This window comes from Armigeres subalbatus, chromosome 2 (genome assembly GCF_024139115.2).
Source record: "Armigeres subalbatus isolate Guangzhou_Male chromosome 2, GZ_Asu_2, whole genome shotgun sequence".
Taxonomy (NCBI): Eukaryota; Metazoa; Arthropoda; class Insecta; order Diptera; family Culicidae; genus Armigeres; species Armigeres subalbatus.
In genome coordinates this window covers 148096350-148121197 of record NC_085140.1, presented here as the reverse complement: position 1 = coordinate 148121197, position 24848 = coordinate 148096350, and the positions used below count along the sequence as shown (strand labels likewise).

Here is a 24848-nt window from a genome sequence, read left to right as displayed (position 1 = left end):
GCGTAAGAAAATGGCAGAACCCCCCTCCGCTCCCCCAATAAGTGCTTACGTAGGGGAACGGTTCGCCACTTCATCTCATAGCTCCTATTTCCATCCCATCAAAAAGAAAGCAATTGAAAGGAATTTGGTTTGTTTATTATTTTTGTGATTTTTTTCAGCAGTGAGCACGCATGTTAACAAAAAGAAGCGACGAATTTGGTGCCGTATTTCTTTGTTTCGCGATATATGTACAGTGAGATGGAGATCAGAACAGTTCCCCTAATTAGTGTACAACCCCTAATCAAAATCTAGTGATTTTATGCATTTTCCCTCCAAAAATCCTTAAATTACAGTACATTCAGTGATCCAGTGCACAGGTAGATTGAGGTTAGGGAAACGCCACTGCATTTTATTTTAATTCTAGGATTCATAAAATGCCATTTGAATGAGTTTTGTAAAGAAAAAATTGTTATGGTTTTTTATTAGGATGTATATTGTTATAAGGATTTTTTATGAGCTGCTTAGAAATTTCCGTGGTATCTCAACAGTTGAATAATTTCCTCGTTTCCAGTATTGACAATTTTAAGGTCTTAGAAATCACGTCCTAACTCAATAATTATGTTTACAGAAATTTATCAGTCTTTTGAAAGGAACAATTTTTTTTTAGATTTTCTGTAATTTCAGAATTACAATCCTAATGCGCCAAACACACGCAAAGGTATCCATTGTGTTTGGCCCATAAATGCAAATGTTGAAAATCTCCATAGATTTGGCTACCTCCAAAATACAATCTTCCACATAATGTACATATTCACATCGGAGATTTTCAGAGCATTGTAAATAAATTTAAAAAAAACTTATCTCAAGTGTCAGAGATTTCAAAAATTTCAGTTTATAGATTGAAGAAATCATAACCAATAACCCTTTCATTTCTAAGATCCTTTCACGTATTCACGTATCCCATACAAATACATTAGCTCCTAAATCTGCTTAGTGTTATATGTTTGTTAGTTAAAACTTCTATTTTTTTTATTCAAGAAAACACACTTACCGTCTATAAATCTGATTGATAATTTTAGAAAATTATATCAGCATTACGGAATTGCAAAAATATGAATGAATTGATATCCATGATCCATAAATTGATATTGAAGGGACCAACGACTCATTATTGTTATTATTTTTCTGAAGAACGCATTAATGTTTTTTCCAAGAAACATATTCTGCTTGTTTTTTATATATATATTTATTTATTTATTTATTCAGACTAAGGCCGAAGTGGCCTGTGCGGTATGTAAGAGTCTTCTCCATTCGGCTCCGCAAGTCATCTTCCACCTGATCGATCCACCTTGCCCGCTGCGCACCTCGCCTTCTTGTGCCCGTCGGATCGTTGTCGAGAACCATTTTCACCGGGTTACTGTCCGACATTCTGGCTACGTGCCCGGCCCATCGCAGTCGTCCGATTTTCGCGGTGTGAACGATGGATGGTTCTCCCAACAGCTGATGCAATTCGTGGTTCATTCGCCTCCTCCACGTACCGTCCGCCATCTGCACCCCACCATAGATGGTACGCAGCACTTTCCTTTCGAAAACTCCAAGTGCGCGTTGGTCCTCCACGAGCATCGTCCAGGTCTCGTGTCCGTAGAGGACTACCGGTCTAATTAGCGTTTTGTAGATTGTCAGTTTGGTACGGCGGCGAACTCTATTCGATCGGAGCGTCTTGTGGAGTCCAAAGTACGTACGATTTCCAGCCACTATGCGTCTGCTGGTGTCATTTTCGGCAGTCACCAGTGAGCCCAAGTACACAAATTCTTCTACCACCTCGATTTCGTCACCACCGATGCAAACTCGCGGTGGGTGGCTCACATTGTCTTCTCTTGAACCTCTTCCTATCATGTACTTCGTCTTCGACGTGTTGATGACTAGTCCGATCCGCTTAGCTTCCCTCTTCAGTCTGATGTAGGCTTCCTCCATCTTCTCAAAGTTACGTGCCATAATATCTATGTCGTCGGCGAAACCAAATAGCTGGACGGACTTATTGAAAATTGTACCACTCGTGTTAATCCCTGCTCTCCGTATTACCCTTCCAAAGCGATGTTGAATAGCAAACACGAAAGACCATCACCTTGCCGTAACCCTCTGCGGGTTTCGAAGGGACTCGAGAATGCCCCTGAAACTCGAACTACGCACATCACCCGATCCATCGTTGCTTTGATCAACCGTGTCAGTTTATCCGGAAAACCGTGTTCGTGCATTAGCTGCCATAGCTGGTCCCGATCGATTGTATCATATTCGGCTTTGAAGTCGATGAATAGATGATGTGTGGGCACGTTGTATTCGCGGCATTTCTGCAGTACTTGGCGAATGGCGAACACCTGGTCCGTGGTGGAGCGTTCGCCCATAAAACCCGCCTGGTACTGCCCCACGAACTCCCTTGCAGTTGGTGCTAGTCGACGGCATAAAATTTGGGAGAGTACCTTGTAGGCGGCGTTCAGCAATGTGATTGCGCGGTAGTTGCTACAATCCAGCTTATCGCCCTTTTTGTAGATGGGACACACGACACCTTCCATCCACTCCTGCGGCAAAACTTCCTCCTCCCAAATCTTGGTAATGACCCAGTGCAGCGCTCTAGCCAGTGCCTCACCACCGTGTTTAAATAGCTCTCCTGGTAGTTGGTCAACCCCAGGGGCTTTGTTGTTCTTCAGCCGGCCAATCTCCTCCTGGATTTCCTGGAGATCCGGAGCCGGTAGAATTCTGTCCTGCGCGCGTTCTCCCAGGTCCATCACCATACCGCCATCTTCGTCTGCCACATCGCCATTCAGGTGTTCTTCGTAGTGCTGCTTCCACCTTTCGATCACCTCGCGCTCGTTCGTAAGAAGGTTCCCGTTTATGTCCTTACACATATCAGGCTGTGGCACGTGGCCCTTACGTGAACGGTTTAACTTCTCATAGAACTTTCGTGTGTTATTAGCGCGGTACAGTTGCTCCGTTTCTTCACGGTCTCGATCTTCCTGCTGGCGCTTTTTCCTCCGGAAAATCGAGTTTTGTCTGTTCCGTGCTTCGTTCGCCCTCGTGCGGTGTTGCAGCAATCTCGCCCATGCTGCATTCTTCTCTTCCACTAACTGCTCACATTCGCCGTCATACCAGTCGTTTCTCTGATCCGAGGGCACCGTGCCAAGTGCAGCGGTTGCGGTGCTACCAATGGCGGATCGAATATCTCTCCAGCCATCTTCAAGAGACGCTGCGCCTAGCTGCTCTTCCGTTGGAAGTGCCACTTCCAGCTGCTGCGCGTATTCTTGGGCTAGTCTACCGTCTTGTAGCCGCCCAATGTTAAGCCGCGGCGTCCGACTTCGACGCGTGTTGTACACCGTCGAGAGTTTTGAGCGCAGGCATACTGCAACGAGGTAGTGGTCGGATTCAATATTCGCACTGCGGTAAGTGCGGACGTTCGTGATGTCGGAGAAGAATTTACCGTCGATTAGAACGTGGTCGATTTGGTTTTCCGTTTCTTGGTTAGGTGATCTCCATGTGGCCTTGTGGATATTTTTGCGGGGAAAGAAGGTGCTTCGGACTACCATTCCGCGGGAGGCTGCGAAGTTTATGCATCGTTGGCCGTTGTCATTCGATACGGTGTGCAGACTATCCGGTCCGATGACCGGTCTATACATTTCCTCCCTTCCTACCTGTGCGTTCATGTCACCGATGACGATTTTAACGTCCCGCAGTGGGCATCCATCGTATGTCTGCTCCAGCTGTGCGTAGAACGCTTCTTTCTCGTCGTCGGGTCTCCCTTCGTGTGGGCAGTGCACGTTGATGATGCTATAGTTGAAGAAACGGCCTTTAATCCTCAGCTTGCACATCCTTGCGTTGATTGGCTGCCACCCAATCACGCGTTGGCGCATCTTACCCAGCACTATGAAGCCGGTTCCCAGCTCGTTGGTGGTGCCACAGCTTTGGTAGAAGGTAGCCGCTCGATGCCCGCTTTTCCACACTTTCTGTCCTGTCCAGCAAATCTCCTGCAGCGCCACGACGTCGAAGTTGCGGGGATGTAATTCATCGTAGATCATCCTGTCGCAACCTGCGAAACCTAGCGACTTGCAGTTCCATGTTCCAAGCTTCCAATCGTGATCCTTTATTCGTCGCCTAGGTCTTTGCCGATTATATCGAGTCGCATTATCTCTTATATTGTTCGTAATGATTGGTTTTCTAGGCGGCTTATTGGGCCTGCGCAAACCTCCTGTCTCGTCGGAGGGCCGTCGTGTCAGGGCTGTTTAGCGTCCCACCTAACACCAGGACTTGGGCTTGTGCGCTTTGAGCGGCACACGGTCGCTTTGGTGGGGCCTACTTGCGGATACATGCAGCTTTTTATAGAGGTTTAACAGGGCCCACTGTCAAACCCCACCACATCCTAGGCAAGCCCCACAACTCGCAGATGGCCTGGGGAGGGATCGTCAAGCCAATATATATATATATATATATATATATATATATATATATATATATATATATATATATATATATGTATATATATATATATATATATATATTTGAATCACAATTTAGATCTAATTTATTTAATTAGCTCGTTTATTTTCCGAATAAATATTTACAGTGAAAAATAATTGATAGCAATGCTTCTATCACTTACCAGAGCTTCGTCTTAATTAACGTGTTGCCAATGTGATAGAAAAGAAAGAATCAATGCAGAAATGAGCTTTGATCCCTAATAAAGAAACAAAAAAAAAGCTTTGATCACTTTGATAACAGTGACTGCTAGAATGGTGAAGTTGAAGGTACCTATAGAATAGAGTTGGAAACTATCTGGAATTGAACCCTTGACCTCCTTCGTATAGAACAGGAACGAGCGGTGGCCTTATAACTTCAAGCTTCACAGCGGAATAAACCGTAATCAATCCGATAATGACGATGATTTTATATGGTGCAGAACTTCATAAAGCTGCTCACTGCCATGTTTGAGAAGTTCAGCCGGGAGCTGGTCCTTCCCCGCAGCCTTATTGTTTTTCAGCTCTTTAACAGCTTTTTTAACCTCATCTAGTGTAGGTGACTCCACAGCTTGTTCATCGTCGCTAATATTTATTCTGTTCACCGATGCACCGTCACTTCCTCCATTCAACAAAGTCTCGAAGTGTTGCTTCCACCTGGCAGCCACTTCAGTTTTATCTGTCAGCAAATTCCCTTGTTGGTCGTTGGACGGAAGATGGCGCTGTCTTTCTCCGCACGCCATTGACAGACTCATAAAACCTCCGCATATCGTTCTGCTCCATTTTTTCCTGCGCCTCACTAATAACTTGTTCTTCGTACTCTTTTTTCTTCCTGCGGTGGGTTCGTTTTTCGGCTGCTCTTGCTTCCTTGTACCGATCTCTATTCGATAGGGTACCCGATACCAACATCCAGCTTCCGGCAACGTCCTTCTTGTCTATCATTCTCTGACACTCCACACCTAACCAACCCGTCCTGGGTCGCCTCTGTGCAGTGCCTACCACTTCTCGTGCTGTTGTGCTCACCGCTCCATGAATCGACTCCCATAGATCGTTAATGTTGTCGCTAACGTTAATTGCACTTATCCGTTCGTTGAACTTCTGGCGGTACTCAGCCGATACTCCTTCCGCCGCCAATCGCTGTATATTGTAACGCATCGTTCGCTGTGATCTTTCGTTCGTACACTGTTGACAACCGTGATCGAATTTTACTGACAGTGGTAGTGGTAGTGGTCAGAGTCAATGTTCGGACCTCTGAATCTCCGCACATAGATAACATCCGAGACATGGCGCCCATCCACCAGAACATGGTCTATCTGGTTGCAAGTTTCACCATTTGGGTGCCCCCAGGTGTGCTTTCGGATATTCTTTCGTGCAAAGTAAGTGCTACTGATGGCCATCCCTCTGGCAGCAGCGAAATTTACTAACCGTGGGCCGTTGTCATTAGTAGCGGAGTGAAGGCTCTACCTACCAATTATGGGACGGAAAAAGTCCTCTCTACTCTCCTGAGCGTCAGCGTCTCCCATATTAATTTTCACATCATGCTTTGGTCACTCTCCATAGGCTTCATCAACACATTCATATTTATTTATTTATTTATTTATTTATTTATTGGTTTAATCCATCTGACATTAATTAGTCTTAATGACTATTTAAAACTTAACACTTTAAAAACAAAATATCAAATCGCATCATATGCATACAATTATTTGACAAAAAAACAATACTAATACTATACAATACTTTTAATATAATCGTAATTCATCACATACATCAGTACTTTTACTCATATTTTCATACAGTTCAACAGTGATTCATCAGCCATTTTGTTATAAACAATTTTCAATTAGGGTCTCCAAGTATCGTTATGCATTTGAACAAATTCTCTAAACTTGTTGTTAACTGGCTACGTCGATGAATTTAGAGCTCGAGTTTTCCATTTTCTATTTAGAACCACTTTGAATGAAATGAAATCACGCGTTCTACCACCATTCCAATTTTTACACAACTTTACAATATCAATGCATTCGGGTTCAGTGCTACCTAAGGCATGAGAAACCATACGATGAACATCCCACTCAGTAACGCATGGATCAATATTTGAAATAAACAAGGAAAAATTCTCGTCGATTGTTGAATTTCGTGTCGGCTGGAGGTGATCATCATTGGTAGTAGTCGCATTACTTTCATTCGTCCCGCTGGAAAGTGAATTCAATGTGATTGGCGTTGAATGTGATACAGCACCGCACACAGGAGTCGTCGACGCGATAGTAGAGAGCGAAATCAAAATTCTGTCCACTGTGCTTCGCAGCTCTTTAACCTCTTCCTCGATCGTTTCCACTTTCTCAGCATTCTCATCAGTAGTAGTCACAGGTCGAATACCGTCTCTCACCCTTCGGAACTTGTCCATACAAGCATCGCACATCCAAATTATATTTTGCGATCTTTGTGATAGAACATCTAAGTCGTGTTCACTGATCCCCACACATTTGGCATGGAAAAGACACGCACAATCACCTTCGCAAACAGTGTATAAGTCTATTTACCCATCAATACACAGATAGAACTTTTTACACACTTTTTTATTCTTCATAATGATCGGGATTGACTGCCACAAAATTAAATGTTCCGTTTTCTTAGAGAAAACTGATTCCAATTGATATTCCACAATAAGCCGAGGTGCAATAGAGCTTTACTAATATAAGGTTTTGCTCTAGCCGAATTATAAAACAATTAATGCACCGAAAAAACAAGCAAATTCAGGGCAATAGCGACGTCACGTAACGATCAGCAACGGACTGAGACTAATTGATTTTGCTAATTAATAAATAAAACGTGTCCTTCACGTCGTCAGATTTATCATTTGTCGGTGCGTAAAAGTTGATTAGGCTGTAATTGAAGAATTTGCCCCGTATCCTCAACACACGGATTCGTTCGCTAATGGGTTTCCAACGCGTCACGAGCTTCATCTGCTTGCCCATCACTACGAAACCAACTCCATGATCCGCTTTTCCGCCGCCGCTGTGATAGATGTTATACTTGAATGCGGGTTGGTCGTGGGGTCCACGGCTCGGAATTCACGTTTTCCGGATCTAGGGCATCGGACTTCTTGAATAGCGGCCACGTTCACTCTAACCTTCTGCAGTTTACGAGCCAAAAGGCTCACTCGTCCAGGTTCATTTAGGGTCCTGACATTCCAGGTACGTTCGTAGCGTTCTCTTTTTCTTCTATCTCCATTTTTCGTGGTATTTGAGAGTCTTTAGTAAGCGGCCATACCGGGGTCACATTATCTACATCGCGCTGCAGCGCGCTGGTGGGGCTGTCACCTTAGGAATAGGTGACGCGATACAGCGTTTCATTAATCAGTCGCTGGGTACCAGGCAGATGCTGTTTGAGCCGTACCTCCTGGTAAACAGACGCTCGGGACGTACCTTCTCACTCTAGCTGATGTCAGAAGAACAACAGTGCCCAGGCTGCACTACACGGAAACAAATGCATACCCACAGGCATGAATAAAAAATCATGAAATCATGAATCAGGTCAGTTCAACCATGATTATAATTCATGATTTCAGGAACATTATTCATCCCGAGCAACACAGGTCGGACAAAAATGGTTGCAGCAACTTGATTGTGACTGAATCTGGTCACATAAGAGTTGTAGTAACCTATGTTGAGCATGTGTGCTGCTAGGGATGGTACTAGGCAATCCTCAGTCGACAGTATGCATAACCGGTTATACTTCGAACACTCCATATCCAAGAAGTAAGAACGGCTGAGAGGTAGCACGCCGGACTCTCGCTCAGTGTACTCGAGTTCAAATCCCCTGTTGAACTTTTTTTTATTCTGTCGATCTTAACAACCAAATTGTAACGCATTGGTTGCGTTACGCGAAAATAAATCATGAAATCATGATTTATATTCATGGTGTATTTTCATAAAATGAAAACACGACGGATTCATGGAATCATGAATTATTTTCTCATTCCTGGGAACGGATTTTTACCCGTGTACCAGCTAAGTACACAACCCTTAGCTGGCCGTATTTTGTCATCGGACGACCCGTGGAAGCGTGAGATAGGAACTTGTGGGGACCAGTGCTATGCTGGGCGCTCCTCCTCCATTGTGCATTATTCTGCCGTGAATTGCATATCTGTTCCATCTTTGTTGGGTTCCCTATTCATATGGGACAAATATACGATTCACGGCAGTATTCGAGTATAAGACGATGACATATATATCTTACAGTGACTATATCCGATCTCTGTTTTGGGGTAAGACAGTGTGATCCGACATAATTCTATGTTGCAGCGAATGGAAGATATGTCAATTCTTCTTTATGATTTAACCCTATAATATTACGGAATAGCTAACGGAATAATTCGCGAATTGATCAATCTATGAGGCACTATAAGGACACTATATCGACTCCTCAATTCTCACACAATCTCATAAGGTCATAACAGATCAATTTAAGAGCAATTCACACACCATAAAGTGCATTAATGTATTGTCTAACAACAAACTACACATTATTTGCAGGAGAGTGTCGCTTTGAGATCGACGTCACTGGTGCGCGCGGTTTTAGCGCTTGGTGAGATTTGAATTGAATTTCATGCCTATATGGCAAGTGACGTTCGATTGGTTTTACTCACTCACGTTGCACTACCTGCTCCGTTGTAAAGCTATTACTTTCATGGTAGATATGACATATTTTGTATATAGGTGTAAAGGTGGCACACGGAATCCGCTTTCGTATAATGGGACTAAACCAAGCAAGGTATGCATGTAAAATGAATGTCAAGTTCATTGCCTCGTAGATTGGATTGAATGTCAGTTAACACAATAATCAATCGTGTATCTTCAGGCAATAAAACCTTTTTAAAATAGTCTGACACCCAGAGCAATTTGCAGAAGTAACTAAGAACAAATCGAAACGTTTTTCTAGGGAATTCGAAGAATCAAATGTTAATGAGTTAAACTCTGACTGAATGGTTGAAACTATCCCTGACTGTATTTGAGTCCTATTTCAAAGAAACCGTATACAAGTCCAATAGTAATAAAAATCCAAACTTTGTTGCTGACTTAGATTTTCTTCGTGTGACAAATTCACTGTAGTACAAGATTAAAAATTCTGATAGCTAAAATTAAAGCCATGCTCAGCATAATCTGCTTCATCGTGCATCTTATTGATGAGCTAAAGAATGTGTCCCAGAATTTGAAAATATTCGAGAATCATTTGCTTTCATTTCACCGAATCACAACAACAGACTTGGTTCGAAAGTCACCTGAATATTTAATGGAATCAAAATCAATCGATAAAGGTTATAATATCCGCGTTGCATACCACTCTGAAGAGCCTAGAAAATCACCCGTAAGTGAACGTTCAGACAACAGTGTGTCCGATTCTCATGCGATCGTTTGCGTCGCGTCGCGAACCACAACCTTCCTATGCTTTTGTAGCTGTTGTAGACGAAGCGCTTTTTTATGAACGCTCGTTATGTTTTGCCTCGTAGGTACTCTTCAATGTAACGCAACGAAAGCCTATAAAATCACTATCAGTGGCAAAGATTATTACGAATTGTTCAAAATATGTTTCGTAAAAAATAGCGAATAGTTAATAGATAATTTACCTTTGAACTGATGTTTGCGTCTTTTCAATCATCATTATGAGATAGAACTACATATAACTAATGAGTCTCATCCAGCTAGGTGGATTAGTTTGAGCTTTTTTTCTGGTTTCCTTCTCTTTCCTCAACCGGCTAATGTCGTTGGTACTGTAAAGATACATATTCTTCAACAACCAACAGTGCGCGATGCATGCAGAGCAAAATTATTGAGCTTTTTGCCTCCAGCGCGATTCCAGCCCGACCAGTTTAGGTCGGTGCTTTGGTTAAGTCGCATGTTCGCGGGTTTTCGTTTCAAAAATAGGCGCACACGTATCTACGCGCGTGAAAGTGATCTCCGTTTTGCGTGCGGTTGAAGATTTGCCTTGACTTATTATTTTCTTGAACGTATCTACGTCAGTTCTCGGTGACGATAATTATTTTCAACTTGTTCGATCGAATAATTCCAATTGGTTTTGCGGTTGATACAATGTGCAAAAGGTGGTTTGTGCGAAACATGTAATCAGATACCTAACAGGATTGCGATTGGCGCCCAACAGTGCATTGTGAATTTTAGGCAGGAAATCCGGTCTCGTGGATTAGTTTTACAAGAAGAACAAACAAGTTATACGTTGAAAATAATTTCATTTCTATAACTGGACGTTCAATGCTGACCTCCAAACAATCTCTTATTTCAATCGCGGAGCTGACCTTGCTGGGGCTGATTGAAGTGTATCGGTGTAAAGCGAAGAAGCAAAACAAAGAGTGTGGCCTAAATTAAAATGTTTAGAAAGAAAAACTAGCAATACAGCATGAGTGAGCTTCATAAAAGTGAGATAGAGGTCTTTGCCGTGTCAAAATAACCCGTTACGTAAAGAAGTCTCTCGATTTCGAGAAGTGAGGAAAAGTTTCCTCTTTGTTGAAGTCTTTCTTCGTTGTTACTTCGTTGAAAACTGCTTCATAGAGCTCCATACCTTCAAACAGTGGAGAATCAACAATAAAAGAAATAAACTCTCCATTGGCAACTATAAACCACATTCATTCATCGCGAAATCTGCAGCAACCCCTGTTTCCATCACCGCTCAACAAAAGTCGAAGAGCCTGTCGCAATACCTCCAGTGGTTGTTTATTACAAACAATTACAACCAACCAGCAGCATGATGTCGTAACGACTCGCCTTGCAATCGGCGAAAAAAGTCTATCCACAACGCAATCTAGTCATAGGCAGTTCATATTGGCGACTGAAATCGATACCACCCGGCACGTGGCAATCATCCAACCCATAATGAGGGTTGGTGAAGATGAATTGCCCAGTCTGGAGTACATCGAGGATCCTTACATTCCCAAGTTGGACAACTGCCTAACGCCGTCGTTCGACGTCATCACCGAGTACAATGCGGAAGAGCTTGGCGACGAGCAGACCTGGCCGGAGGAGACCGAGCTGTATCTGAGGTCTCTCACGCTTGACCAGATCCTCGGTGTCTCGTCGGACGAGGATATCGATCCGGACTTGGAAATGCAAACGGTGGAAACCGAATTCAGTCCTCCGTTTCCATCGGAGTCTTCCGAAGACAAAGAGGCACCTTCCAAACCATCAACCGACAGCAGGACCGGTGTGGGGGTGATGAGAAACCTTCTAGCGCATAAGTTGCTCACAAATCGTACAAATAAGCTGAACAATTTGTTCAGCAAAAAGCGGATGCGGGACGTGCGAGTTACATTTATAGATTTTTCAAAGCCGTACTTGGCGCGGATATCCAGCGGTGATAATTATAAAAGCTTCCTAAACATTGGGAGTGCCGTAGGTAGGTATCATTTAGGTTTTTAGTGGTCTTTAAACAAATCTTTAAACAGATCTTTAAACAAAAAAAAACCTTATGATTTGACACTCGTTAAAAAAAAAAAGATTTGTGTTCGTATCCGCATAACATACAAACTGTTGACTGATGACTTGTAGATTACTAGCTGACCCGCTAAATTTTGTCTCGCCCAAATTTGAATCAATGTCAGTAATAATTTTCAGCATGCAACAATTAATAGAAGGCAGGATGTACAATAAATCGAATAATAGAAAAAGGTATACCATCATAACATTGTTCCTTGTAAAGTGAAAAAAAAACGGAGAAGAAAACTTTGTTTTATTGTATTTAAAGGATTTAACTTTACATTTATTCATCCTTACTAACTACTTAAATTATTATATTTTGAATAGTAATTTTAATACCTGTCTGGTAGTCTGTCTTCTTCATTTTTTTTAAAGTTCTTCAAATTTTCGGCATGCTACAAGTATGTAAGCAACAGCCTATTCTTAGTCTACTTAGAGCTCTTTGCTCTGTTGCTACATTACGATCAATCCACGGAAGTGTGGAAACTTTTATGGTTCTAAGAAAACTTAAACTGTAATACTAGTGATCCCCAAAGTGCGGCCTTCTAAGCCTTTTCCTGCAGCCCGCGAAAATTTCTGATATCACGCTACATGTGGCCCATTGATAAGCATTATATTATAGGAAAAAATTTCATCATTCCCAATATCTCGGTGTACTCGGAAGTCTGTCAAGTTCATATTACTATGATCTTGAAGCACGATTTATATATCGTGAATAGTGTCATCATTATTCGAGAAATTCATAACTTCATACATATGTTATGTAGGTCGACAGCAAATATACTTCGATGTTATCGCCCCGGGTTATGATAATGGCAAATTTGTATTTCATCCCAGCTCCGTTATAAGAATACTTTTATCTTTCAAAATAAGTTAGGTCTTAGCGAAATTGAACTGAAATTGTGCTGGATTACTACCTCCAGAAATTACGTTGAGTGTTGACTATCAACAGAATATCATTCGAATTCTTTTCAGAAACGCAAATAGTTTCTGTTTAGAAAACGGATTCTGTTCAGAATCTCAAACAGAATCCTAAACGGACTCTATTCGAAATTTCAAACGAATTCCAAATGGATTCTGTTGAAATTCTCGATCGGAATTCTGTTCAGAATCACAAAACGGATTCTGTTTAAGTCCCGAACGGATTAATTTCAGACTCTTGAATGTCTTGTGTTTAGAATCCCAAACGAATTCTGTTCAGATTTCCAGATTCTCGAACGAATTTTGCTTAAAATCTCGAGCGGATGCTGCCCAGAATTCCAATAGAGTGTTCTCAGAACCCCTTCGTTATTTGCTACAACAAGTTATAGTGATCAATAAATCTCGAGTATAAAAACATAAAACATAAGAACGAACTTCGGTCGACATATGATCATTTAGGAGAAATCGCTTAGAACATTTTCTGCCAACTTTGCAGAAAACAATCTATGGCGAAAATTCATTTTCAATAAATACGCTAGGCTTCTTGATATTCGGGTAAGTCTCGGCAAAACCTATTATAGGGGAAGTAGGGGCAATATGCCCTAGCTAAGCATAGATTGCTTTATTTATGCCTTAGCTATAACGATTTTCATGGGTGTTTCTACCTCACGCAAAAGTTAAACAATATAGCTAGCTGATGCTATATTAAAATTAGAAAAAATCTCAATCATATTGATAATATTCACATTTCAAAAAAGTGGTGATATTTCGTTGCCGGAAAACTCATGAAGCAAAACGCCTTTTTGCAGGCAGCCCTTAGGGAACAACGTACCACGCGTCGACACATCAGCATTCTGGTATGGACAGTGCGTGGAGACGCGAGTACATTGTAGGATAGTTCCAAATTATAAATCAAATGTTTTGATTTGGGGCAGCAGGGACTATGTCCAAGGGCTTGACGATCCCTCCCCAGGCCATCTGCGAGTTGTGGCGCCTGCCTAGGATGTGGTGGGGTTTGACAGTTAGGGTTAATTGTCGTAAATTAATCGATTACTTCGATTAATCGATTAATCGTTGTAATAATCGATTAATTTTGAATCGATCATTACCTAACGATTAATCGATTCAATAATCGAGAGAGATCGAGAGTAATCGATTTGTTACTAATCGATTAATCAGGATTTTACGACATCATAAGGATGTCGCAAATTAATTGATTACTTCGATTAATCGATTCATCGTTGTAATAATCGATTAATTTTGAATCGATTATAATCCAACGATCAATTGATTCAATAATCGACAGGAATCGAGTGTAATCGATTAGTAACTAATCGATTAATCGGGATTTTACGACATCTCTAAGTGGGCCCTGTTAAACCTCTATAAAAAGCTGCATGTATCCGCAAGTAGGCTCCGCCAAAGCGACCGTGTGCCGCTCAAAGCGCACAAGCCCAAGTCCTGGTGTTAGGTGGGACGCTAAACAGCCCTGACACGACGGCCCTCCGACGAGACAGGAGGTTTGCGCACGCCCAATAAGCCGCCTTTAAAAACAACTATTACGAACGACATAGAAGATAATACGACTCGATACAATCGGCAACGACCTAGGCGACGAATAAAGGATCACGATTGGAAGCTTGGAACATGGAATTGCAAGTCGCTAGGCTTCGCAGGTTGCGACAGGATAATCTACGATGAATTACATCCCCGTAACTTCGATGTCGTAGCGCTGCAGGAAATCTGCTGGACAGGACAGAAAGTGTGGAAAAGCGGGCATCGAGCGGCTACCTTCTACCAAAGCTGTGGCACCACCAACGAGCTGGGAACCGGCTTCATAGTGCTGGGAAAGATGCGCCAACGCGTGATTGGGTGGCAGCCAATCAACGCAAGGATGTGCAAGCTGAGGATAAAAGGCCGTTTCTTCAACTATAGCATCATCAACGTGCACTGCCCACACGAAGGGAGATCCGACGACGAGAAAGAAGCGTTCTATGCGCAGCTGGAGCAGACATACGATGGATGCCCACTGCGGGACGTCAAAATCGTCATCGGTGACATGAACGCTCAGGTAGGAAGGGAGGAAATGTATAGACCGGTCATCGGACCGGATAGTCTGCATACCGTATCGAACGACAACGGCCAACGATGCGTAAACTTTGCAGCCTCCCGCGGAATGGTAGTCCGAAGCACTTTCTTCCCCCGCAAAAAATATCCACAAGGCCACATGGAAATCACCTAATCAAGTAACGGAAAACCAAATCGACCACGTTCTAATCGACGGTAAATTCTTCTCCGACATCACGACCGTACGCACTTACCGCAGTGCGAATATTGAATCCGACCACTACCTCGTCGCAGTATGTCTGCGCTCAAAACTCTCGGCGGTGATCAACACGCGTCGGAGTCGTCCGCCGCGGCTTAACATTGGGCAGCTACAAGACGGTAGACTAGCCCAAGACTACGCGCAGCAGCTGGAAGTGGCACTCCCAACGGAAGAGCAGCTAGACGCAGCATCTCTTGAAGATGACTGAAGAGATATTCGATCCGCCATTGGAAGCACCGCAGCCGCTGCACTAGTCACGGTGGCTCCGGATCAGAGAAACGACTGGTATGACGGCGAATGTGAGCAGTTAGTTGAGGAGAAGAATGCAGCATGGGCGAGATTGCTGCAACACCGCACGAGGGCGAACGAGGCACGATACAAACGGTCGCGTAACAGACAAAACTCGATTTTTCGGAGGAAAAAGCGCCAGCAGGAAGATCGAGACCGTGAAGAGACGGAGGAACTGTACCGCGCTAATAACGCACGAAAGTTCTATGAGAAGTTGAACCGTTCACGTAAGGGCCACGTGCCACAGCCCGATATGTGTAAGGACATAAACGGGAACCTTTTTACGAACGAGTGTAAGGTGATCCAAAGGTGGCGGCAGCACTGAATGGCGATATGGCAGACAACGGTGGCGGTATGGTAATGAACCTAGGAGCACGCGCGCAGGTCATGCGACTTCCGGTTCCGAATCTCCAGGAAATCCAGGAGGAGATCGGCCGGCTGAAAAACAAAAAGCCCCTGGAGTTGACCAACTACCAGGAGAGCTGTTTAAACACGGTGGTGAAGCACTGGCTAGAGCGCTGCACTGGGTGATTACCAAGGTTTGGGAGGATGAGGTTCTGCCGCAGGAGTGGATGTAAGGTGTCGTGTGTCCCATCTACAAAAAGGGCGATAAGCTGGATTGTAGCAACTACCGCGCAATCACATTGCTGAACGCCGCCTACAAGGTACTCTCCCAAATTTTATGCCGTCGACTAACACCAATTGCAAGAGAGTTCGTGGGGCAGTACCAGGCGGGATTTATGGGTGAACGCTCTACCACAGACCAGGTGTTCGCCATACGTCAGGTATTGCAGAAATGCTGCGAATACAACGTGCCCACACATCATCTATTTATCGACTTCAAAGCCGCATATGATACAATCGATCGGGACCAGCTATGGCAGCTAATGCACGAAAACTGATTTCCATATAAACTGATAGGTTGATCAAGGCGACGATGGATCGGGTGATGTGCGTAGTTCGTGTTTCAGGCGCATTCTCGAGTCCTGAAACGCGCAGAGGGTTACGGCAAGGTGATGGTCTTCCGTGTTTGCTATTCAGCATCGCTTTTGAGGGAGTAATACGAAGGGCGGGGATTGACACGAGTGGTACGATTTTCACGAAAACCGTCCAGTTAATTGGTTTCGCCGACGACATTGATATCATGGCACGTAACTTTGAGAGGATGGAGGAAGCCTACATCAGACTGAAAAGCGAAGCTAAACGGATTGGACTAGTCATCAACACGTCGAAGACGAAGTACATGATAGGAAGAGGCTCAAGAGAGGTCAATGTGAGCCACCCACCACGAGTTTCTATCGGTGGTGACGAAATCGAGGTGGTTGAAGAATTCGTGTAGAAATTCGGAGACGCATAGTGGCTGGAAATCGTACGTACTTTGGACTCCGCAAGACGCTAGCGATCGAATAGAGTTCGCCGCCGTACCAAACTGACTATCTACAAAACGCTTATTAGACCGGTAGTTCTCTACGGACACGAGACCTGGACGATGCTCGTGGAGGACCAACGCGCACTGGGAGTTTTCGAAAGGAAAGTGTTGCGTACCATCTATGGTGGGGTGCAGATGGCGGACGGTACGTGGAGGAGGCGAATGAACCACGAGTTGCATCAGCTGTTGGGAGAACCATCCATCGTTCACACCGCGAAAATCGGAAGACTGCGGTGGGCCGGGCACGTAGCCAGAATGTCGGACAGTAATCCGGTGAAAATGGTTCTCGACAACGATCCGACGGGAACAAGAAGGCGAGGTGCACAGCGGGCAATCAGGGCGATCAGGTGGAGGACGACTTGCGGACCCTCCGCAGACTGCGTGGTTGGCGAAGTGCAGCCATGGTCCGAGCTGAATGGAGAAGTCTTTTATGTGCAGCACAGGCCACTTCGGCCTTAGTCTGATGATAAATAAATAAAATGTTTTGATTGCCCAAAATGTGCTTTAATCTAGTTTAGGAAACAAAATAATGATTTATTTATTTAAAATATGGCTTATATTGACCATCTCCACAAAATCAGAATGCATTCGGCAGATTTTAAAATTGTTGATTCAAACCTTCTAAAATAAGCGGAAACATAACATTTTTTGACATTTTTGTTCAATTTCAAATTTTGTACAAATTTTACAATATACAAGTAAAGGATTTTTCAATATGCTTTCTTTTGTACTTCATAAGATGGTAGAGGGTCCTCTGCCAGTGTTGTTTTGAAACGTGTTCGGTATTGGGAGGTGTTCGTCGCTGGGGGATCTCCCCTATCTATTTCAAAGGTTTGTTATAAATTAACAGCTGCCTCCATATAAAACTGACCTCCGGTTTGATCAGAAAATAAAACACCTTCAAAAATTCTTACTCTGATTTTTTTCAAATTAAATAAAAACCGGGAAAATTTGACAAAATTTATCGGGAGAAGCGGGAAATAACCGGGAATTTGAAAATTGAGTTTCAGTGGCCACCCTACATGTTATATCAAAATGAAAGGAGGCCCTCTAGCCTGTTAAAAGGCGGGTTCTGAGCTTCTTGAAAGGACACTTTTGAGCTTCTTGAAATGACGCTTCTCAGCTTCTTGAAAGAAGAATTCCGCGCATCTTGGAAAGAGGGTTGCGATCCTGAAAGAAGGGTTCTGAGCCTCTTGAAAAGACACATTTCATCCTCTTAAAAGATGCTTCTCAGCCTCTTAAAGAAGGCTCCCGAGCCTCTCAAACGGAGGCTTCCGATCCTCTTAAGAGAAGGATTCAGAGCCTCTTAGAAACAGGCTTCTGGGCGTCTTGAAAGGAGGCTTCTGAGCCTTTTGCAATTGAAAGGAGGCTTCTGAGTGTCTTGAAAGGACGCTTTTCAGCCTCTTGAAAGGAGACTTCCAAGCCTCTTGAAAGACGAATTCTGAGCTTCTTGGAGGAAGGCTTTTGATCTCTTGGAGGAGGCTTCCGACCGTCTTAAAAGAAGGCTTGCGAGCCTCTTGATAGTAGGCCTCCGAGCCTCTTGATAGGAGGCTCCCGAGCCGCTTAAAAAAAGCCACTGAGCGTCTTAAAAGGACGCTTTTCAGACTTTTGAAAAGATGCTTCTCAGCCTCTTGAAAGGAGGCTTGCGAGCCTCTTCATAAAAACCTACCGAGCCTTTTTCAACGGGGCTTTGGGGCCATTAAAAGGAGGCTTCCGAGCTTTTTGAAAGGAGGCTATCGGAAGGAGGTTTTTTAGTCTCTTTTTTTAGTGATTCCAACCATCACATAAGCCTGTATTTGGAATTTCCTTCACTTGTTTACAGACACAATACTTCCAAGAAACATTTAAACATTATATTTTGATGTGATATAATCCACAGCGAATCAGAGAATTTCTTCAGCGGTTTTTTTTGTTTCACTTTTACGATAAACACTATCTCAATACTCTCCATCAATTCAAGCGCATTTGAAGCTTCATGTTCGATTGGGTCTCGTCAATTACAGTTCGATTGGTGACCTGTCAGTGACTTCGCCAGACTTTATACACAGAACACATAGGCATCATAGAACAAACTGCAAGTTTCAAAGTAGGCTCTTTGTGTATCAACAATCGACGAACGGCACTCCCGTACATCCAAAGCGAACGAAAAAGACAGCAGAGCATGCGAAGCTGCTCTGTGGTATGCGCGTTGTTCGGTAAAGCTTGACTGCTATATCGCTAGGTCAAAAAAGTCTTTGGTAGGCATAGTAGCAGACACCTTACTGCAGGTAGCGGCAGGTAGGAAACCAGCCACTGTTGGTATTTCATTGTTAGAGAAAATTTGACAACGGAAAAAGGAGAGGAAAAGCACTTGACCTACTTGTAGAGAATCAATGAACTCGGTAAGTAAAATGAAAGTAAAATAACAAAAAACAAGGACTAAAACAAAAATTTATTGATTAAAAAAAAAACATATTAAAAAAAATAAATAAAATATACCTAAAGTTCTAAAAAAAAATAATAAAATATACCTAAAGTTCTATTCCTAAGTTTATACCTGACAGTCCTAATCCTTTTCTAAGTGCTCATCAAAGCGTCAGGAGAGAGTGAGAGAACAGCCGGGTAGCCACCACACAAACATAGCCTGCACCAGTCAGTCTTGAAATAGATGTTGTAAAAGACAGTCGCTGTTTAAAGTTCAAATTGTCTGCCGTGTGTTCTAAACGGTTATTCCGATTTTGTCGCGTGTGAAAAGATGATTAGAAGAGACTACGTTCACCCTCGAGAATCTGCGCTGGCCGAAGATCGTTCAATGGTCTACGACAATGGCCCGGCCGGTAGAGAACATCGCGCTCCCAACCAGTAAGTTTGAAAAATTGTTTTAACAAATTTGCAAGAATCTACGCTAAATGAAACATGGCGACCAGCCGATCAATTTTTCTCGGCCACAAAATCGTTTTGCGTTGTTTATGTGTGTGTGTTGATGATCACCACTCTGTTGAATCACCGTTTTTTCCTATCGGTTGTGATGGTATGTGCGAGTTGAAACTCACCATACTCAGTGAACCGTTGATGCGGACGTTTGTATTAGTGTGTTGTTTCATTTACTTCCCGTTTCGCATTCTTTTTCATTTTCGAGCGAACAGCGGGAACGCATCATAATGTACTGTGCGCTTTTCATTCATAATGAGAGAAGTAAAAAAAAATGCAAGGTAAGTCGAGTGCTTTGAAGTATGCTGTAAAAAAAAAATCGACAACGGGATGCTTTTGTTGCGAGTATTTATGTGGTGTCTACAATTCCATATTTTTACTACCGGACAATTAAATAGCAGCAGAAAAGCAGATTCCCAATCGATAATAGTTCATAAAAAAACTGACAACCACTTTATTATCATCGATTATCGTTTACTTGACTTGGTTTACAGTGCAGTTACGTTGTGTTGATGAATCCTAAGCAGAATACTGGTCGCTTGATTCACGATTTTCAGAAAACGACACTAGTTTCGTAGGTGTTCTATTTCATTCATGCAGGTGATAATTAAGTCTACATTTACTACTAACTATAATATGTCAACAAATCGCAAAGATAGTCCGCTTTAAGTAAATGAAATTATTAATAAAAGACAAATGATTTTCTGCTTTCCGACAAAGGTGGAAATTTGATATTTTATTGCAACAAAGTAAGTGAATCGAATGTATAATTTTAATCCTTCAGCTATTTTGGGTAGACACGAAGCCGCTTATGTATAGTAATTGTATAGTGATAGTATGGTTACTTATGAAGCGCAGAATACTATGGGTTTATGTCTAAACAATTAACAATGAATCAACATAATTTGACGCCACTATATTTGAATGTGATTGTTATTGAATTTGACCGCGATATAACTGCCACCACGGCTGAGCCCCATATTTGCCAAGTCGTCTTGTACCTATCCCGCCATTCTAGGTTGCGCTCCCTACCTAAGTAAGTATCATATTAACGGGCATATATGTACTATGTTGTACGCAGTTAACATATTTTCATAAAGCTTCAAATATGTTTTATATTTAAATTATATGGTATCGTTTAAATTTATTTCCCATTTAGCAGTAGTATTTATGCATTCAATAATTTTCATGATACATACTCAACATATGACAATGACTCAAGTTGCTGTAAGCACACTTGTACTTGTACTCGATCGGGTTTAAACCACAGTTATTTGTTCAAAAGGAAATATAATAATTAATATGATAGTTGGCTCTGTTCAAGGTTCAATTTCAGGTTCGATTTTTTTCATGTTAACTAATCTACGAAGATTTGAATTATAATTACCGAAACTATTCGGTAAATCGTATTGTACTATAGGGTATACGTATGGTCAAGGAGTTCCGCAATTTTTTAATTATTCAATAGGCTGTGGCTAAATTGAACGAGCTTCAGGCAGAATTTGTCCATGTTTATTAAATGGGTTTTCTATTCGTTATAATCTCCTACGGGTTTATACAATATATTTTCATGTGAAAATTATGAATAAGATTGTGAAAATCGTGATAAACTCAAACTATTATTTGCATGGAAATTTTGCATGGGCAGTTTGATAGTACAACTGAGCCTAGTTAGATCAGTTGAAATCCAGTTCTGGAGTGGACTGGTCAGTAGTTTGAAAGTACTACTGGGCCGAGTTAGGTCAGCTGAAATCCGGTTCTGGAGTGGACTGGTTAGCAGTTTGTAAGTACTACTGGGCCGAGTTGGTCAGTTAAAATCCAGTTCTGGAGTGGACTGGTCAGTAGTTTGAAAGTACTACTGGACCTAGTTAGGTCAGTTGAAATCCAGTTCTGGAGTGGACTGGTCAGTAGTTTGAAAGTACTACTGGGCCGAGTTAGGTCAGCTGAAATCGAGTTCTGGAGTGGACTGGTCAGCAGTTTGAAAGTACTACTGGGCCTAGTTAGGTCAGTTGAAATCCAGTTCTGGAGTGGACTGGTCAGTAGTTTGAAAGTACTACTGGGCCGAGTTAGGTCAGCTGAAATCCCGTTCTGGAGTGGACTGGTCAGCAGTTTGAAAGTATTACTGGACCTAGTTAGGTCAGTTGAAATCCAGTTCTGGAGTGGACTGGTCAGTAGTTTGAAAGTACTACTGGGCCGAGTTAGGTCAGTTGAAATCCAGTTCTGGAGTGGACTGGTCAGTAGTTTGAAAGTACTACTGGGCCGAGTTAGGTCAGTTGAAATCCAGTTCTGGAGTGGACTGGTCAGTAGTTTGAAAGTACTACTGGACCTAGTTAGGTCAGTTGAAATCCAGTTCTGGAGTGGACTGGTCAGTAGTTTGAAAGTACTACTGGGCCGAGTTAGGTCAGCTGAAATCCAGTTCGGGAGTGGACTGGTCAGCAGTTTGAAAGTACTACTGGGCCTAGTTAGGTCAGTTGAAATCCAGTTCTGGAGTGGACTGGTCAGTAGTTTGAAAGTACTACTGGGCCTAGTTAGGCCAGTTAAAATCCAGTTCTGGGGTGAACTGGTCAGTAGTTTGAAGGTACTACTGGGCCATGTTAGGTCAGTTGAAATCCAGTTCTGGGTGGACTGGTCAGTAGTTTGAAAGTACTACTGGGCCGAGTTAGGTCAGTTAAAATCCAGTTCTGGGGTGAACTGGTCAGTAGTTTGAAAGTACTACTGGGCCATGTTAGGTCAGTTGAAATCCAGTTCTGGAGTGGACTGGTCAGTAGTTCGAAAATACTACTGGGGCGAGTCAGCTCAGTTGAAATCCAGTTCTGAAGCGGACTGGTCAGTAGTTCGGAAGTACTACTGGGCCGAGATAGGTCAGTTGAAATCTTGATCTGGAGTGAACTAAGGAGAGACAAACTTGGAAGGTTCAATTATAGAAGTGAACCGATAATAGTTTCAAATATTGCTGAGCTTATCTTATGAATTGGAATCCAGTTCAGGGAATAAACTGAGTAAAGACGAATTTGCAATCACTTGGGTTGTTGGCAACAAAAAGGCATTATTACCAAAACTTATAATCTGAATAATAAACCGATTGACTGTTTATGTCTGATAATATTTGTACAGCTTCTCGATTGAATTATATTTCTTTTATTACCTTCAGATCATCGATCGAAGTGGTACATGCCATTCCGTCATCAGAGGAAGATGCTTTGGAGGTTGAGCGTAAGCGGAACGCGGAACTTTCGTTGAAATTGCGGAAGGTCAAGGCCAGGAACAAACAGCTAATGACATCGAACGCGGTTTCCATAAATCCTAAGTCAACCCGTGTTCAGTCTACCATTCGAGATACGTACACAAGCAATAATTCGTTATCAACATCCATGAACAACCTTTCGTTCGCCACGTTGAACATTGCGGAATGTAGACCCATGGAGGGTGAAGATGATATAGATAGGCGTTCTTTTGAGAACTGGCGTACATTACTAGAAGCTTCAATGCAACTTGTTGGGGTAACAGACGAAGTTACAAAGATGAGTATTTTCCGTATCAAAGCAGGACCAAAGCTTCTGGACCTTCTGGATAATATGGGCTCATCTAGCACATCCGGCAATAATCCGTATTCAAGCGCGATGAGTCGACTAATGGATTTTTGGTTCACGCGATAACACTCTACTTCACCGACAGAAACTTCGATCGTTGACTCAGATAGTCGGTGAATCGGAGGTCAAATAGGTGAAACGTGTCATCAACCTAGCAAAGCTTGGCAATTATGATGACAACCAGATTATAGAAAATGGGGCAGATGTGATCCAATCACATGCACATAACTTCAGTATTCGCGAAATGGGTAGAAAATTTTGAGGAAAGGAGGAAGTCTTGCAGTAATACTAGAAAAAGCGCGAGCTATCGAAATCGCAAAGAAAAACGAGGAGTTGTTCGCCAAGTCTCACACAACAGGCCCACGTTGCGCCAGTTTCTTCCGGATATTCATCAGGGTCCAGTCGAATTGAGTCTCATTACGCTCGCCCGGAATACGATCACCAGTATCAGTCGCCTGTTGGAAGTCAGACAAGATTCGTCAATCAACAAATCAGACCTAGCAGACAAGGTTTTCATCGGGATACAACCTCGCAGCCGAAATATAAACCTTGTTGGCGTTGCTTGGGTAGATATCACTTAGCTTCTTCATGCTCAGCGGCGGACAAAGTCTGTCGAACTTGTTTACGGAAGGGACACTTGGCCAAAGCTTGCAGCCAATCACGAGAAACACAAAAACGAAAGGCGCTCAATGGTAATGATGGTACCGTCGGACCGGCACCGAAGAAAATTGCCATGATTACCAAGGACGAGTCTCCGGAGGATTCTAACGTAAGTCATATTGTGTAATTCTCGATACGGTTGTGCTACTGTTTAACATACTACATTTCCATTGATTATTTTTCACATTAGTTGTGATTTTATAAACACACTTATTCTTGAATTCAATTCACTTACATTGAAATAAATAAAACAATACCAGATAGCGCTTTTTTTGTATAGAATAAAAAAAGTAAATATTTACAAATAAATTAAATAAACACTTGGTGTTTCTTGCGTTGTTTCAGGCAACGGAAGCGATGGTCAATGAGGTGCCTGTTTGACAGTTAGGGATTGAAAATGGGGCTTGTATTGAAGGACGTGTTGCAGGATTGTCTGTTAACTTTCTGATCGACTCTGGAGCCGAAGTTAATACAATCAATGGAGACATTTTTCGAGAAATAATGAGCAACGATCAATCACGAGCGGCCATCTTTAACGTTCAAACAGGTTCAGATAAGGTATTGAAGGGTTACGCGGCCAATAGCAATATCAATGTCCTGGCCAATTTCGTTGCTGAACTTATTATCTCCGAGGATCGTCCAGTATTACTGGAAAAGTTTTACGCTGTAGATCAGGCTAGGTCTCTCTTAAGTAGAAGTACTGCATTTCGGTATAGCATTTTGCAAGTTGGATTGAGGGTGCCAGTTATGAACGAT

General features: G+C 42.7%; 1 protein-coding gene across 2 annotated transcripts in view; it reads left to right on the top strand.

Moving 5' to 3' along the window:
• LOC134210990 (tumor protein D54) overlaps positions 1–24848 on the top strand; it is a 49487-nt gene that overhangs the window by 7255 nt on the left and 17384 nt on the right. The window contains exon 1 of one of the 2 annotated variants that reach the window (XM_062687485.1): positions 10362–11888. The exons of the other annotated variant lie outside the window; for it this stretch is intronic. Coding sequence (XP_062543469.1) covers positions 11369–11888 — 520 coding nt within the window. The 5' untranslated portion in view covers positions 10362–11368. Of the gene's footprint in view, positions 1–10361; positions 11889–24848 lie in introns of those variants that run through there. 2 annotated transcript variants of the gene reach the window in all.